Source organism: Amyelois transitella, chromosome Z (genome assembly GCF_032362555.1).
Source record: "Amyelois transitella isolate CPQ chromosome Z, ilAmyTran1.1, whole genome shotgun sequence".
Taxonomy (NCBI): Eukaryota; Metazoa; Arthropoda; class Insecta; order Lepidoptera; family Pyralidae; genus Amyelois; species Amyelois transitella.
The window spans coordinates 5490991-5509291 of NC_083535.1; the positions used below are offsets into that span (position 1 = coordinate 5490991).

General features: G+C 36.3%; 2 protein-coding genes across 11 annotated transcripts in view; one reads left to right on the forward strand and one right to left on the reverse strand.

Moving 5' to 3' along the window:
• The window catches only part of LOC106134004 (hepatic leukemia factor), an 88334-nt gene extending 86215 nt beyond the window's left edge, over window positions 1-2119 (forward strand). For all 9 annotated transcript variants that reach the window (XM_013333936.2, XM_060953530.1, XM_013333937.2 and 6 more), the window contains one exon: window positions 182-2119. The gene's annotated coding sequence lies outside the window, so the exon portion shown is untranslated. The remainder of the gene's footprint in view (window positions 1-181) is intronic.
• A 600-nt stretch (window positions 2120-2719) lies between these two features.
• LOC106133850 (proton-coupled amino acid transporter-like protein CG1139) lies at window positions 2720-14260 on the reverse strand. 2 transcript variants are annotated; one of them, XM_013333694.2, is made up of 10 exons: window positions 14170-14260; window positions 10784-10818; window positions 10157-10201; window positions 9555-9614; window positions 9116-9266; window positions 8593-8799; window positions 6444-6713; window positions 4911-5086; window positions 4347-4528; window positions 2720-3746 (listed from the first exon to the last, which is right to left on the reverse strand). In XM_013333694.2, exons 2-10 carry the CDS (start codon window positions 10804-10806, stop codon window positions 3502-3504), a joined length of 1359 nt encoding a protein of 452 aa, XP_013189148.1. In that variant the 5' UTR covers window positions 10807-10818; window positions 14170-14260; the 3' UTR covers window positions 2720-3501. The 2 variants fall into 2 exon arrangements, with proteins under 2 accessions (XP_013189148.1, XP_013189149.1); XM_013333695.2 differs by lacking the exon at window positions 14170-14260 and adding an exon at window positions 13944-14072.
• Between the last annotated feature and the right edge of the window lie 4041 nt (window positions 14261-18301).

Consider the following 18301-nt stretch of genomic DNA (forward strand, 5'->3'; position numbering starts at 1 on the left):
GATGATTTCCAGACAAAGTAAAGCAGAGGAAGGTGAAGATCTTCTAATAATCAACACTTTCAAATTCTTATACTGCGGTACTTAAAATTATGCTACCTGTCAGAACCCACTCGCAGATAATGAATAAATTTACGATGAAATATGTACCAATACACCTAATATTTTCTTGTTCGTATTTCAGGTCGCGGCCGCCGGCGCCCTGCTCGCCGCCGCCGCCGCAGCCGGCCCCACTCCCTCTCTGTCGCCTGACATGTTACTGTTGTTTCGTTTTAAGTGTCGCTCGTACCTTCCGACGCGCGTCGCGTGTCCCACTCGTTATGTTCACGCTACCTGAACGCGGGACTCGGCGTCCACGCAGGCGCCTCCCTGACCGCGTGCTCTCGTCGCAACCGATTGTAAATTTTATTTTGACGTGATGTAACTATATTGATTAGAATACTGAATGAAGTTGCGGATGCGACGCGATCATCCGGCTAGACGGTGCGTTCGCGCGGCGCCGTTTCTGTACTATAGGATTAAAGATATTGCAGTTACCGTAAGTTTATACTTAGTTTAATAGGTGAATCTTAACCAAAGTTCCGCTCGAGTTCTGATCTGTCGTCGTCTCTAATTCCTCCATCGGACCCGGTTCGACACTCAACAGGGTTAGTCAACGACGTATGGACCAAATTTATTGGAAAATTGTTATTTTGAGGGTGATAGTGGTGTCCCGTCCCGAGCTAGGCGTCGTCGTCGCGTCGTCGTCGCGTCGCCATGGCGCCGCGGCGACCGTCCAACCGAGTGCGGAATACTGTATAAGTTAATGTTGTTGAATATTTATATCGATACCGGCACCGGCAAGTTTGCTCAAGTGGCTCGCGTCTCGCGTACGCATCGCAAGTGTAGTGGCTGCGTCTGTATATAGGTAGTTTTAATAGGGCCGAGCGTCCGTCCGGTCCTTAGCTCGCTTCGTAGGACTACTCCGTATGAGATTAGACCCGACGGTGCGTTCCGCACCCCCCTCTGTCGATTCAGTAGTGAGCGAACACTAGTTTCGTTTCAAATTTACTTAGTAAATAGTTTCGCGTAGTCGCGTAGATTCCGTAGCGTAGTCGTTATTAGTATATTTTTGTTATGGCTGTAGTTGTTAACGTTTTTGAAAGTTTATATTATTTTTTTTAGTTATACTTGTGTCGAGACTCGCGTAATTGTGTCGATATGGGTAAGAGCCGGTAGTAGCCACCGCGGACGCCGCCTCGCCCACTCGACGCGTCTGCGTCCGCGCACTGAATACGTCCCTGGACGTTTCCTCCGCACTCTGACTCGTGCTATTGTTATAATATATTTTTGTAGGTTTTTGTCGTTGATAAATGAGTCAATTGAATGTTTAATGAATTGAAAAAATAATGTTTATAAACTAAGACTAAGAAGTTGTTGCATTTGAAAGTATTTTATGGATACAAAGCGAGAACAATAAAATGTTTTTCTATAAAGGTTTACATGTGAGGGATTCTACGAAGGTGTGAAGGTTGACTTTGAAATGCACTGTTTCATATCAAACGATATTATATGTAATAAATTTAATGTTAACGGAACATTTGATATCCTCCTTGTTTGTTAAAGTAATATACATAAATTACACAATATAATGTAAAATGGTACCTATACATACGATGCTATATGTAATTGTTCTCTTGAAGATGTAACACGGCGCATGGGTATAATATTGTAATGTTATATATTAAGAGATCGTGATAAGCAGGAGTCGACTGTAGTCGCTGGCGCATGTTCGCGCAGACTCCGGCCTGCTCGCACCTCCCGAACTCCTTATTTATTACTTATTTATACTACCGACACCTTTACTGCAACAACATAAAACCATATTGATTTACATGTACCAGTAGTATTTTGTTTGATTTTAATTTATATGGTTCTATGGATTGAAATAAACGTTAATTGTTGTATTTATGTTTAGTTTTTTTTTTATGTGGTCGCCTGTAGTCGTGACGCCTGTAGGTACTTAAGGATTCCGCGCTGCCCAGCAGCCCGACTCTGGCCTCTCGTAGGCATCTCGACCGCTGATATACATTTCTCGATCGGTGTTTATGTAATAAATCGTGGTAATATTACCTTGCACACATTCTGCAGTTTTCATTACCCAACCCATCCGCCGTCCAACCCATATTGTTTTCGCATTGACAGCGATGGCTGAATTATTTGCTGTTAAGAGCTACTTACGAAGTCTAGGTCGGAGGCTTGTTTTGCTCTACCGATATGAAGTACCCGTGGTCCTGACGATTGACCACGGGGTATTACTCCTAAATAGAAAACGATCCATTGTTTCGGATAAACATTAAACCTCAAAGTAATTAAATGTAACAAAGACAGGGCTAATGTTGATATAGATGTTATTTTACTTGTTTATAAAAATGGGATAGATTATTAGAAAGAGGCGAAACTCAAGGACGAAACATTTCAAAAAACATACTTGGTAAGGTTATATATTGCAGAATCGTTATTCCGCCTTTTAGCTATCTATATTTTAAAACAACTTAAAATTGTAATATAAAAATAAATGAGCATTTTTATGCCAACAAAACCTAAGAGTACAATAAAACTAGGCCCTTTTAATTACCATCAACCAATACGCCTTTAAACTTCAAAATTTGCTGGGGTAGAGTTGTAAAATAAAACTAACCATGGAATATAAAATATGTAATACAACACAATATTGCTCTAATCAAAGTACCTAGTAGCAGAAATAACAATAACAAAAAAAATATTTATTATAAACTAACACAATTGACGTCAACAACAATATTCTCAAGGAATGTCTGCAGCGTTGGTCCGGCCGCGGATGGGCCAGTAGGCGCCATTTTGTACCAAGATTTTACAAATACCAAAGATTAATTGTTAATAATGTATTATAGATATCACAATTGCATCAAACGAAGGCGCGTTGCTGGCACAACGCAGATATGAAACCACTTTGAAAAGTTCTAATACAAAATGTTTTGAAAACGGTTTGTAATTTATGAACCACTTACATACACTCGAGCGATAACCTTTACCTTTAATTCATCCCTTTCGGGCTGTGAGCAGTTTATGTATGTATAATACACGCCTAACGTGGTTATGATGGTAAATGGTAATCTTTTCATTATTTTATGCAGCAAATGCGCACCTTGACTTAAATTTGCTACACTCTAATAACACTTTTTATTTGTAAATCTTGAAACTCGCCAAGCAAATCAAAATATGTAATTCATGGATTAAAAAAGGCGCTTGTAGAGAAGCAATGACGCATTAATAACTATCGCCAATTCCCTTTTAAAATCTATTTTATTCTAGTTGTGTACCCAGGTCCTCTACTTAAATTTATTTGCAATTAGGTCATGTGAAAAACATCTATACGCTGCTATATTTCTACAATAGTTCGAAAAGAAATGCGTACAGATGTCTAGGCAAGCATGAGTGGCGTTGAGGCGTACCCTGACCACGCATTGATCTGCTCACGGCGAGTTAGTCAGTGAACGATTTTACTATGCCAACTAGCGCGACGTACGTGCCAGCCACCAACCCAATAAGTCCGATGATGAATAAGAGGATATCTTTGTACATGATGATGCGTCCGGGCCCCAGCCTGTCGGGCCAGCCGCAACAGAAGTCCATCATAGCTGGGAAACACATTCCCAGCGCCGACAGACACAGGGCTCCGAACAGAGATATAAACAGGCCAAGCCGAGGTACCGCCGCTGCCAAAACGACTGTAAACATAAAAGTGCAGTTAATGTGGTTAAGTGTGATAAGTACCTACTGGAATAATAAATTGGAGGAGCTTATCGAGTATGTTTTAAGTGTACTAAATCTAAGTGTTCCTTTATCTTGCCAATGTTAGAACCTTGAACGTACTTATTATATTACAAAATCTCAATTTATCAACCGAAATATGTACATCAAGTTTTCAAATAAATTAATAATAGCAGAATTATTTAAGTATAATTTTATAACGAATCCAAGAGAGAACGCGGCTATACCATGTTTTTAATGCCACCCCATCTATTTCTGTAGGTGTCTTTACAGGGTGAATGGCAGATTCTATAACGGTGCCATGAAATCTCCTTAGGGTATGTAGAGCAAACAACTGACCCGAAAAAATGCAGGAGCAACAATATGCGATCAACAACATATTATAAAAGAGGAAACTGGTCATTTTAGTAACGGCCTGCCCTTTACTCCTATGAGGTCTAGGAGTGCCTATGTAGTTTGTGACTAAGACAAGAATATTCCGCGGACGGAACGAAAAATGAGTGAAATCTTTCATTTTACGATTGCGTAATCTTATAACGTATAAAATTAATTTATACATGTGATCAAGCAGAGCACGATGCGCAGCCCATATTCGTATGGCCAGAACTTCTGGACGCCCTTCTTCTGCAGACGTGGCTTCAGGTAGTCCCGCCACACTATCTCCACGGGCACGTAGCAATGAAGTGCGTAGCTGATGAAGATCGCTATCGTATACATGATCACTACGCTTGTTGCCAATCTGGAAAAGCAAACGTAAAAATGTATTTAAAAATCTACCTAAGTGCCTGATGTTAGATTTTCTTTACATAGTACTGCCTTCAGGCGGTCCTTTACCTTCATGGGAAGAAACCGCCGATGCATTATTTTTTTTCATTTGATTTTGTACTGTTCCCATGATTATGTAAATCATGGTTTGTCAAATACTAAACAAATCATCTCCAATTTTCGAGTACATATAATAAAGAGTCTCAAGAAGGATCTAGGATACCTTTCATCGCGGTAAAAACTACAGATCCCGTGAGATTTACACAAAACATGTACATATATTATTTTGTAGGTACTGCGTTTAAAAGCGTGTATGTATAATTGATCAATAAAGGTTATTTTTGACCAATACTTACCCAGAATCGGGCAAATCAAGCGTGATAGAGTCCAAGCATTGGGACCTACAATAGTTGTACCCGATAGCGCCCATAGCCACGTACAACAACACGATTATGGTCATCCCGATGTTCAGCACGCCAAAATTCGATCCAAAGGACTTGGGTGTCTTCATGTTGTTCTCTATTGCTACTACCTGTAATAAAATAGTCATTGAGTGGACCAAATTAAGAGTGACAATGTATTGGTTTTATACAAAATATTACAGCCATGCTTAAGATTATTGGAGTGAACTTTATCAGTGTGTGTCACACAAGACTGGGTTTAATTAAGAGTCAACTGAACTGTATAAAATGACGTATAACTGTTTACATGTAGGAGATTAAATGTAGGTATATTCAACAACAAAATATTTTCTTCCAAAATTATCTATATTAATATTATAAAGCTGAAGAGTTTGTTTGTTTGTTTGAACGCGCTAATCTCAGGAACTACTGGTTTGAATTGAAAAGTTTTTAGGTTGAATAGAGACCATTTATCGAGGAAGGCTTTAGGCTATATACATAACATCACGCTGCAACTATAAGGAGCAAAGAAATAGAGGAATATGTGAAAAAACGGGGAAAATTATTCATCCTTGAGGGCTTCAATGATGCCCAAAATAACTTTTCCACGCGGATGAAGTTGCGGGCACAGCTAGTAAATAATTTATTTTATTTTTGTGGTTGATAAAAATCAACTACCTAGATGTGTTAATACGTTGTTCAACCTTTATAAACATTTAAAACTAAGGAGATAGGTACAGAATGTTGACTCTTTACCAAAATCCTGTACTAGAAAACAGTTGAAATAATATCCGTCCACAATTCCGGAGACTAGCGTGCACAAAGAGATAAACAGGCTGTTCCTCTTTTATATCCTTATTTTAGAACAAGAATATACCTACCTTAAATACCTAGGGTATACGACCATAATTATCAGTCTACTGTTGTATTGCATCTGCCCCAATTTTTTTTTAAATTATGAAATTTCAGTAATTTGATACATATGGTTCAGTTACTTATATTAATATTTGTAATTAATGATTATTAAATATTCCTCAGTATTAATTAAACACCATGGGAAGATCCCCAACACGCAGGTTCACGAATAAAGCATAAAATTTCGAAACCAATAAATTCGCTTCGCTTAATATTACAATTACTAGATAATATATCACATAAACACACGCACAGATATAAGTTATTCTTATACTAAATTAAATACATTCGCATTTGTAACCTAATTTGTGTTCGTAATTAGGCAGACAAGAATACTTACATAATTCACATTTGTTACATAATGTCATAGCCTAAAACGAGCCGTAGCAATAAAAACAAAAATTCCTAAATAAATAAGAATGAGTTTCTGAATTTTGATATAATTAAAGCAATTAAATATTAGCAAAACTTTGCAAACGTGTCTCTTTATGTTTCACGAACATAAACTTATAGATTGCCTGAAAATTAAGTTTTAGAAAGAAATTTTAGCTATTATACAAAGTTTCAACTTACAACTCCTACTGCAGTGAGCGCGAACAATACTGTCCCGAAGAAGAGAGGAAAGGTCTTCGGCGAGCCCCACAGGTCTATTGGCTCGTCAGTCTTCTGGTCTGACGTCACGTAGTAAACGATGATGCCCAATCCGATCACCGTGAGGACATTGGCGAGGAGCGAGAAAGGCGACAACATCTTCAGACTTGGTATTAGGTTGAAAGCCACCAGCGGGATAAGAATGAACAGCATGTGCAGTTCGATACGCATCTCCTTAAACGGGTCCACAAGCTGTGGACAAAACAATATTATGTAAGTATTATTAACAGTTTTGTGGTTCAGGTTTTGGCAAGAAAGCTAGAGGCAACGGGTTCGAACCTCGAACATGACATATAGATTATAATGAATGAAATGAATTGGATCAGAGAAAACCGCATATTCGTTATGCGAGTGCAAACATACAGACACACAGACAGAAACTCTAATTACATGGATTCCCCATAACGATTATTGGCAATTACATTCATAATTCAAGTACTGCCATCGCTCAGTAACAATTTTATATCTTTTATGTACGGATATTGAGAATTTATCATTTTCTTTCAAAGACGATCTCGCGAATGATAATAGGTCAGTCGTGCCACATAACTTAGATTTATTATAATGTACTGACTCTAATGCTTAAAGTGTCGATATTCCCAAGAATGAATTAACAAGCCGGCGTCAACTCTTGATTGATATTAATGTATTCGCTCGCGCCGCGATCTCTCATCCCAGAGTCCAACATTCCCGATTACGACACACATTTATGATCACATCAATGTATAGAAACTGGACTGTCAAAGGCCAAGTAAAATATACTGAGTCTGATGTGATACAGTTGTACTGTCTAAGTCTAATATTATTTATGGTCACCGCAAACTAGTTACATTAGTAAATCAATTTAATGTAACTGGAAAGTTATTTGATAAATATATTGTTTACGAATTCACGTGGCTCCGTCGCTGATTACGAAACACGAGTGTGAATCCCTAGATTTTCTACAAACATATTATCCCTGCTATATTCCTTGAGGGGTAGACAGAGCCTACAGTCTTGAAAAGGCAGAAAGGCCATGTTTAGCTGTGGAGCTTAATGATGGAATTGAAATTCAAATAGTGATAGGTTGCTTAGACCATCGCCTACAAAAACAATCCCAAGTTTATTAGCCATTAGGAAAAATAGCGAGTGGTCCTATTCTAAAGTGCTGGGAACCACACAACACCTAGCACAAGATTTTCTGCTTAAATTATGAAATCTAGGTACATTATAATAAGTGTGCATGATAACGGACTTATTTTGGCTTCCAAAGCTACCTACTATAAGAAAGTCTGACATTAGCAATGAAAAAGTAAACAGGAAAGAAATATTATATTACAAAAATAGAAGTATTTTGTTATCAGCGAACATTTCAGATTTACAAAGATGTCCTCGTGTTAGTAAGTATCTGCATAAAAACGTGTTCAAAACCACTTATTTTATTTCGATTCTTTTGTTTACATATCATAACTTTGTCAAGTACTTTCAAATACAATGTAGTCTGTTTTCTTGCTATTCAGGTGTGTATTCGTACCAAAATAAGTACCTACTTATGTCTACATTTACAAATTAATTAATAAGCATTTTAAAATTACTGATATATCATGTATAAGTTTACCCACAATTTCTCACAGAAATGTAACTTCCATAGCATAATCCTTTTTAATGTGATAGCATGATTGAAATAGTTCTTTTATTGAGAATCAACATGGGTAGATGCGACTGCATTGGCATACTAGTGTGTGGGTTTATTATTTTCTGTAGGCACAGCCAATCTATGCTGTCAAAGCGTATTAAGCGCATCGTTAAAGCCTTGTCCCTCACGTGTCTCGCAAGTTACACGTTGTGTAGGAGTCACGTGCCCAGCGAAGCGCCAATTGAGCGCATACGCACCGGAATCGATATAATCCTTGTCATGTTAGAGCAAAATTGTTTTAATACAGATTGCGGGACAGATGTTGTATACTTAATGCAGGTTTTGTGTGTAAAATGTCGAGTGTAGCTGCGGAAGGTATGGTCAGTTTGTGCAAAGAAACATGATAAAAAAAAAGAAATATGTACTAAAGACGGGGCTACAAAGGAAGATAGCCACCTTCTTAATGTTGCCAGCTATGAAGACGATGTAGACGCAGCAGACGCCGAGTTGGTACACAACAAGGAAGGTGTCAACTGTGGCTGCAGAAGGTTTGGCCAGCTTGTGCATGAAGGGCGGGCCGGCGACCAGGGAGCCCCTCATAGACTCCGGGTACGTCAGCAGTGGCACTCGCTTCTGTTTGCATACCCAGTACTGCGACCTGATCTGCGAATTAAATAAACTTTCATAAATAAGCTTTCCCCTGTGGTGATGTTTGTTATTCTTTCTTGTAAAGCGACTTGCCCCAATTTGCCTTTAGATTTCATCACCAATAATAAGCCATGTCTATTTCCGTGGTCTCTTATTATGCGTTTGAATGACCAAGTGAACAAAAACTTTTAAAAGTTAATCAAACTGCTTTTACGACTTATTTGTTCCAAAAATACAAAAAAGGTAAATAAAACTACAAATTTATTTCTACTTTATCTCTATATATTAAACCCTATCCCTTTATGGTGTTATAGTATCCATGTAAACTTACAAGAATTCTCAGACAGTGCGTGATAATGGCGCCTACGATCACCGTCGCGATTATCCCCGTGATAAGTCCCGAGTTGGCGAAGGCTTGTGGCATGGCCAGGATGCCAGTACCCAAGCTGCACTTCAGCAAATGGATCAGCGACTCCACATTGCTGACAAATACCGATCACATAAATATCATATTACTTGCATTACAAATCGATTGGATAAGTGTTTTGTCAACTGATTAAAATACGAATAAGTAACAAAAAGCTCCTTTTTTGATTTACCCGGAATTCGATATAAAAGATAAAAGGCCAGACTGATCAATGAACTCGAAAGTACCGATACCTATTAGGAATTTCATTTTGACTGGCATCGAATAATATTTTAATAATCAATACTTTTAGAGATAAAAATATTTTATTAATGTAATAATAAAAAAATATATTGATGCTTACTTCGTCGGATTTTCCGTCTGCCTATGCTCATGAGGATCATAGTCATCGTTTGCACCGGCCCTAAGGACAGAAATAGAGGATTATTTATGCTAATTGTTAGACTGGCGAAAATAAATAGTTACATTAGTCACCACACACATAAACATCTACTTTCCACGTTAAGTATTGATTAAATCCAAAAATTAAAACTATGGACATCTTCTGATAAGATTTAATTGAAATGATTTTAGACACCCTATTTCTACTTTAGAATCTTCTTATTCCTCCTGGCGTGAGTCTCTGTTTCTTCCTGACCTCTCTGATGTAGAACCCGGAGTTCACCATTGACCATCTGTCCTTGTGAATGTTTGATGGCAAAACACAATTTATAATTACTTTAGTCCATTAGTAATGCCTATAGGACATTAGTTAAGAAAAATGACGTGGACCATTTTTGCTATGCAGATTTATATGTTCACTTGATAAAAGGGCCACTTGAATGAGGCCTTTCAGACTGTTCAAGATTGTTCGCTCTGCGGGTACGCAGGTAAGGGTTAAATAAATGATTGTATGTATGTATAAAAGGGCCTGATCCTCAATTAATTTAAATAAGTATCTCTTACCTGGGGCTGGCGAGCGGCTTGTTTTCCGGGCTGCTTGAGCCGCCCCTGTTGACAGTAATGGAGAAGTTCGGTGACATCAACAATGCTCTTCTTATATTAAAATTTATTATATTTTCTTAGATATTAAATAAAATCAAAACCGAACACACGAGTATGCCGACCAAACTGTTTTACTGTGAACGCGTGACGTCACACGGTGAATTTTCACAAATTAAAATTAGTCCCATTTTTTTTATTTCTTGTTTTCTTTAATTTTGCTTTGATTTTCATATGAAACAAGAAATCTACGGAACTTCTCCATTTGACCTAAAAGCTAAATATACTTCTCCGTCTAAAATGCTTCAGATTTCCAACTTTACTTTCTAACATAATATACTTTCTACCTTTATAATTTTATGATTACTAAATACAATTTGTACCTATATGTAAGAATACCCACCCAAGTTACCCAACAAAATTTGGCTGTACCTGTGAAGATTCAATATCTAAGTTTCGGTGACTAAAGTATTATATAAAATTGACTCATGATTTTATTGTGTTATGACTAAAAATACAATTATAATTTATTATTATATTTAATTAAAAAAAAAATACAACAATATATAGTTATAATACTAGACTACTTACTGCGGCGAAGCCTTTCCGCTCATGGCAGCAAATCTCTGAAACAAATATCATTATTTGAGGACATAATGTTTATTTTTCCGAACTCAACTTGAATTCAAATCAAACACAAGAACTTACGAACGTATGTTTTAGCTGTGTGGAGAAATTTTCATCCTAGTATTCCAAAGAAGGGAATTGATTATAGATATCTACGGTTAAAATTGGTTGTTTGGTTTAAGAAGAGTTATAAATAGCAAAAAATTGTTTTCAGTTTAACTGTAATATTGGATTTTATTGTATTTTTTATTATGAACAATTTATTATATCTTTTGAAATGAAAACGAAACTACGTTTATACTAAAATGATGAGAAAAAAACAGCTTCTCATTTTGATAAACTGTATTCAGTGATATTTGAACCACGACATAAACCACGGTATTTGCCAATGGCAGTTAAATAGCGTAAAGATAAAATGGGGTTTATCGCTCATTGGAAAAGCAACGCGTTTGTTTCGGGTGCCAAGATGTCAATACAAATATTCAGGTGAAGTCCAAGTATTTTACATACCTACCTATTCTCTTAAAATAGCCGTTGGCAAGCAATTAAAAAATGGAAATTTTAAACTTAACTCGAGTACATTTTTTAGAAAATAATTAGCTAAACTGTGCAAAGTTGATCTAAAATTGGATCTAAATAGTCATTATACAAGTAGGAACTAAATTTTTTGTCGATGGAAATCTGTCTTTCTGACCGTGGTGTTCCTCGGTATGATCTCACTTCTTTTATGTTATAAGCCTGTAAGTTTTCAATAAAAAAAAAATATAAAAGAATTAATACAAGTAAAATTCCCAAACAAATACTAAATAAGGCTTCTGCCATAGCTTACACGTGGATTGAAACGATACACGTAAAGAATTCAGTAATACAGCGTTATCTTCGGCTGGTCGAAAATCACCCAATTTGTAAATGGTAGGTATTTGAAAATCTGATCAGAATTAAGTTACATGCCGTATCTTAGCTAAGTTCAAGTTTCATTCATCGTGTAAATGTATACGCGTTCAAAGGCACCTTATAGTGATCGTCATTATGTGGATGGTGGTAACAAGCTGTTAACTGAAAGTAATTTGAGTGGATGTGATGCGCGAGGGCGGAGCGTCGGCGTGATTGCATCTACCACAGAACAACAAGACAACAGAAAAATAATCAAACATATTAAATAGAGACTGGATTACAGAAATCGAAAGAAAAGAAATATTTACCATTTGCACAATTTCAGGAATCTCAAATCAACATATTAATAACGCGAACGCGTTACTTGTTAACTATTATTTTGTATTAGATTAAGGCTCATTGTAAGTGAATTTAATGCTTTGTGAGTCAAATAAATATCTTTAAACCTAATAGCGTCAATTTAATATAATGTGAATTACAAGTAAAAAATGAAACATGACTGAAAAGATTCTTATTCGTACTTTGAAAGTGCCACGAAACTTTTTCGATGTTATCGATCCTAAACTTCTACAAACACAAATTGCCATGTTTCCTATACACATTGATTGGCTAATCAAAATTTACAAATTGCTATTGTACATAGCTTCGTACTTTCGAACTTTCAAATAACTAGATTTTGTTTTATGAGTTCCTCTTTCTGCACTATAAATATTTTGAGATATTGTTGTTGGTGTGTCGCGCGGTTTCGAGTACCAAGCGGCGCTGATCAGGATGTGACCCATCGTAAGACCCTCCCCTCCCGCGAACCGCACCACTAAATAGTGTATGAACTAGGGGTCTTACAAGTCTTACCTTATTTGAATCCTGTGATACCTACGATGTTTAAGGAAGCCTCTGCCAAGAATATAGTCTTTTTACTGTCTAGTACTAAATGACAATGTAAGTTCATTTGTTTCCCGCGGAAAGCCACTGTTAAGGTACTGAACGTCTTTTTATAATTTTGAATAGATAAAGTTTAAGATAATCGAAGCTTAAGTTATGGAGAATATTAAGCATTTAAAAGCGGAGTTTTTAAAAGCGTTCGACAGATTAGTTGAATTGAATATCCCAGGCTATTTTACTTGATAGGTACCAATTATAAGAGACACCCAATCCTAGGTCATGGTCAAAAAAGCACATCCGGGCTCCTCTACAAAGAGGTGAATGTAATCGCGACTAATGCCAGAACAATTATTGGAGACAATCTGATTGAAATTAGGTAAAACTTAATGCTAAGACATTGCTAGACTCTGCTCTAAACGCGAGAGAAACATGGGAAGGAAACTTGCATTCAAAAAAATTAATGTTTAATCATGATCTAAGCTGGATTAGGTTTTAAGATCTGACCACTGGATCGGGCGAGAGTCATTCCTGACTTTTCCACTACTGGATCGTCATGATAGATGGACCCCTCATTCTTAGGTCAGCGATGACGCAGGCAATTATTTTTTACCGTTCTGTGGTACATTACTAATCAATTCTTTTGAAAGGATGAAATTAGCATTCACGTTTGTATAATAAAAGAACATAATTCAAAGTAAGTTCTTTTAAATTATTCTAACGATAAGTTTGACGATAAAGCAATCCTATTGTATCTCGAGTTTCAGAAAATTATTTCAAGACAACTAGGTACTAAAAATATTTTGGTCTCTTAGCACTAAAACCAAGAAGGAATGAAAAAAAAAAAGAAATTCGAAATGAAGCCAATGCCGAGCGACAAAAAACAGTTAAATTTAGCAAAATGTTGGACCATAACCAAATGCTCAATATTCACTCGAGAACAAGGTGTATGCAGCTTTAACGTTTTATAACAATGTGTCTCTTTTGTGTACTTAGATACATACCAGTACTTTACCACTAAACTACTGTACCTACATTTAAATTATTTCTGATAGCCTCATACCTAATATCTGTTTATTATTTCACAGAAACGACATGAATTATTATTTCAAGCTAAATGAAATTTCGAAAGATTAAATAAAAGCAGTGTACCTAAAAATAATATTCAGACAGTTTTTTATATTTTGTATCTTATTTTACTCTACTACACCTTTTGTTCCATACGAGTATGTACTTATTATCAATATCTAATGAAAGACATTTCTGTAAATATTTCTAAAAATAAAGCTTAAAATATGTAGACCAATGAACAAATTAATGTGACTTTAAGCTAAAACATAGAATAAATTACCCTTTAAATGTCGCGCCGATGTAGTTTCCCGCTTTACATGAAGACTGTCAAAATACGTTTGTTTTTGTGAAATTTTCAACAGTAATTTAAGTTGTACATTTCAGAATGCGCTTGAAAAGAATTTCACTGTATTCTGTTGTAAACACAGCTTGTTTCACAAACCACACAATCGGTTTCTGGCCACATATTCATAAGGAGAACGAAAATAGAAAAATTGTTTACGTACGTCTAGTAACAGATGCAGACGTGCGGCGGCCGGCGGGCGTAGCTTCAGTGTGGCGTCGCGTCGCCGGAGGGCAGGCGTCCCGGACCGAACTCTGGACCCGGGACAGCTACGCCCACACCACTACTACTGCACATCTGCCTTAATTACCCACAATATACTCATGCTCTTTGCCTCCTCGAGTTTGCCCTTGTAAATTGATTCTGCTCTATAAGAATTCCGTTAACAAGTGTTCATCGATTATGATGAGTTAAGTCCATTGTCTTTTACCATTGTATTCCATGATTTACTGGCTGAACTTAGTGCTTTGGGGAACTGTAGCTATTCCATAAGTAATGTCAGTGGTGTCAGAATATTTGATAATATTCTTTTTCTTCTTAAAAGTTGTATATGACTAATTGGGTATTTCATTGAATTAGTGCTGCCAAAAAGAAGCTACGGTATAATATTGCGGTCGTTTTACTCCTCAGATTATAATTTTGAATAGATAAAGTTTAAGATAATCGAAGCTTAAGTTAAGGAGAACATTAAGCATTTAAAAGCGGAGTTTTTAAAAGCGTTGGACAGATTACTTGAATTGAATATTCCAGGCTATTTTACCTTTGGGGAACTGTAGCTATTCCATAAGTAATGTCAGTGGTGTCAGAATATTTGATAATATTCTTCTTCTTCTTAAAAGTTGTATATGACTAATTGGGTATTTCACTGAATTCGTGCTGCCAAAAAGAAGCTACGGTATAATATTGCGGTCGTTTTACTCCTCAGATCCTTTGTGAGCCAGATTCTAGATTCAGCTAATTGTATTTTTTTCTTCAATATACGCAGATACGCATTTGCAATATTTAAAATGAAGTTTAATTGAACGTACTCTCGGATGATATAGGTTTATATATACGACTTCATGGAATTTTCTGATGTCTGTGGGTATGAGTGTCACCTGAAGGCTGCATTTGAACCGATGCGGTTTCTGCGTCAGTCGGCAGAGTTATGGAGATCGATGGGGACAGATATATCATGTGTACACAGTTACACCTTGTACACATCGTTGTGTACACTTATAAACCGGCACAGAAGGACAACGTGTAAATCTTTGTGAAGTGTAGTATTTCACGTAAGATCAGGATGTCGTTGGAATTTTTAAATGTATATAATATTTAAAAAAAAACATAACATAAAATCACGCCTCTTTCCCGGAGGGGTAGGCAGAGACTACATCTTTCCACTTGCCACGATCTCTGCATACTTCCTTCGCTTCATCCACACTCGGCGGTTTCAGGTACTCTTGACCTGACCCTTTACCAGGACGTCCTTAATTTGATCAAGATACGTTCGTCTAGGTCTTCCCACTCCGATCTTTCCCTCCACACTCTCTTTGTATATCTGCTTAGTCAACCTGCTTTCACTCATCCTCTCCACATGACCAAACAATCTTAACATACCGTTTTCTATTCCTATTTAAAGAAATATATAAAATATAAAAAAGAAAAAATAAAACAAATTGGAAAATTTATACCGTAAACAAAATACGTAATTTTTAGACACCTTCAATATTACAGGAAGGCGTACTAAAGCGGCTTTAAATTATAGAGCGCAAACTAAAGCAGCTCGAAGCTATTTGCTGAATGCAGGGCATAGGTATAAAATTTTGCACCCGCTTAGAGCGCGGGTTGTGCAAAGTTCTCGTCTTATGGCTGGTTACGTCAATTTTCCATTAGCTAAACTTAAAGGATATCGTAACTGCCTTCTGATTTGTCGTTAACTTTTCCCACATTTTACGTGGGGTCGGCACAGTATGTAAGTTATATTTTTCCTTTTTTTTCATTGAAAATATATTTTTGTATTTCTACAAAGAAAAATCACGTTGTTTTGTTACTTCTTCTCGTAAGAGAAGTGATGGAGAAGCTTATCAAATTAAAATTCTGCTTACATCTTTTTTTAATATAGAAATATATCCTATGTTGAATTCGGTACCATCCTTATTTTGCACTAAAACACAATATACTTACGAGATCGTTCAATAATGTAATAGGTATAAGGTACATGGTTCGCGGTACGCCACCAGCTAAAAATATGTCTACACGTCATGCCACGGTCCACTTTTCAATTCCGGAATAGTTCGTTCCTTAATTAGAACATAATCCCAACTCTACAACTTACTACTAGCTATAAAGCTTAAGTTAAATGCATGGCTTAATTTTCATTTTCATACAACATACTCGTAATTTGGCTTACATTGTCAAAGTAGATATACATTGTATTTTGCTTAAATTTACCAAAGAAGAGATGTAATTATATATACCTACTTAGCTTGGCTTAGTAAGTATAACACTTAAATCTACCATAATTATATGTTGTAACAATAAAAATATCGTTTTATTTTTTAATTTTTCTTCTTTTTATTAAATAAACAAAATACAATTATATGTAAGTAGATTGATAAGTATAATGTGTCTCTTAGTCTGGCAAAATATGATATAATCCAGAACACTTCGATAATTTGGAAATTCGGCCATGCAGGCGACTCTTAAGAAAACACAAAATCGAAGTGCTTAAAATAAAATTTCTTATATTGTTCAGTAACAATTTACATTGAATAGATAGAAACTCTGTATACCTACTTACGGATTATACGGTATATATCACATAGTACCTATACGGTCTCTCACAACTTTTAAAGGTACACATCCTATAAAACAGGAGTCGGTAAATGACTTGCGAATCTATTATTGGATGTTTGGAGGAAAATACCTACCTATAGGAAGATATTGTAGGAAAGGGAATGGAAGTCTGGATCTTGTATTAATTAACTCTATGGAAGAAGTGAAAAAAAATCTAAGGATATTGACACTTCACATGTAGAGTGCACATAGGTACATTTTGAATAAGTACTCGAATGATAAGACAATAAGATATCTTTACAACGATAATAAAACCTTTAACTAAAAAAAACTTTTACTGACAGATTTCGATTCAAGTCGGTAATCTTCAGAAAAGTAAAACGTAGAATGATTTACGTAACCAAAAACGTAAGACACAATGGTAATGTAGACTTACAGCAATTCTTGCCAAAACGATCTCTGAAAAATGTAGAATCTTTGAAAATCTTAATGTGATCATTATTCGGAGACTCGTTATCCAAAATAATATTACCTTTGATGACGAGCGTCAAAAGATCGACGAACTTCAGAACATACTGCAATGGCCAGGGGGTGAAAACTTAGCGGCAGTCACTACGGCGCCATGCGTCGCGTATGTTCAGACACCACAACGATTTTCAACCAATTTTCTTTTCTTGCAATCGTGATTATTGACTTCGTATTTATTTTTGAGCGAATTTGGTAGGCTTCCTGCGGAGGGCGCGGACTAGAGACTAACGACCCCGACGCTACTCACCCTCGCATACCCCGCCGCCGAGCGAGCCCGAGCCGACACGCTGCCGCCCTGCTACCCTGCTCAAGCTCGGCAACGACCGAACACTGACATGTATTGTTGATAAACTCATAGAATCCATTACATTACATTACACATATTGAGTTAGCCGCAAAATGAGTGAATTTTTTGTGTAATTAGATTATAACTCAATAATACATTTTTTTAGAATGCTTATATTACTTAGATAGAACCAGAAAAAGTTCGTTCATTTTCATGTCCTGGCCAGGATTTGAACCCGAGAACTACCGTGCCATAGAAAACTGCACTACCACTGCGCCAAAGAGGCCTTCAATATAATATTAATCTATGATTTATTCACAAATAGGATAGTTAGTGGAAGACTGATGAATCCGACTACTATAAAATAAAATAAGAAATTTCTTTAAAATCATGTCAAAAAGAAATAATTTAGACAATATGTCTATTAATATTTTATGTGGAATTTATTCTTACGAGTAGTACTTTAGTAACTTAAACACATCGACAAAAGGATGAAATTTTCATATTATCTGCTAGGTGTAGGTTCGTTTATCAATAAACTCTTCAATGATATAATAATACCTACTAAACAAAGGAATCGATTTTTATATAAGTACTCACTGACGTCTCACAATATCCATATATATTCCAGTAAATATTTTATACTAGGCATTAGATGTCCGTGGTACCGGAAAGCCGAAAGTTATGTAACACAAATGCCGGT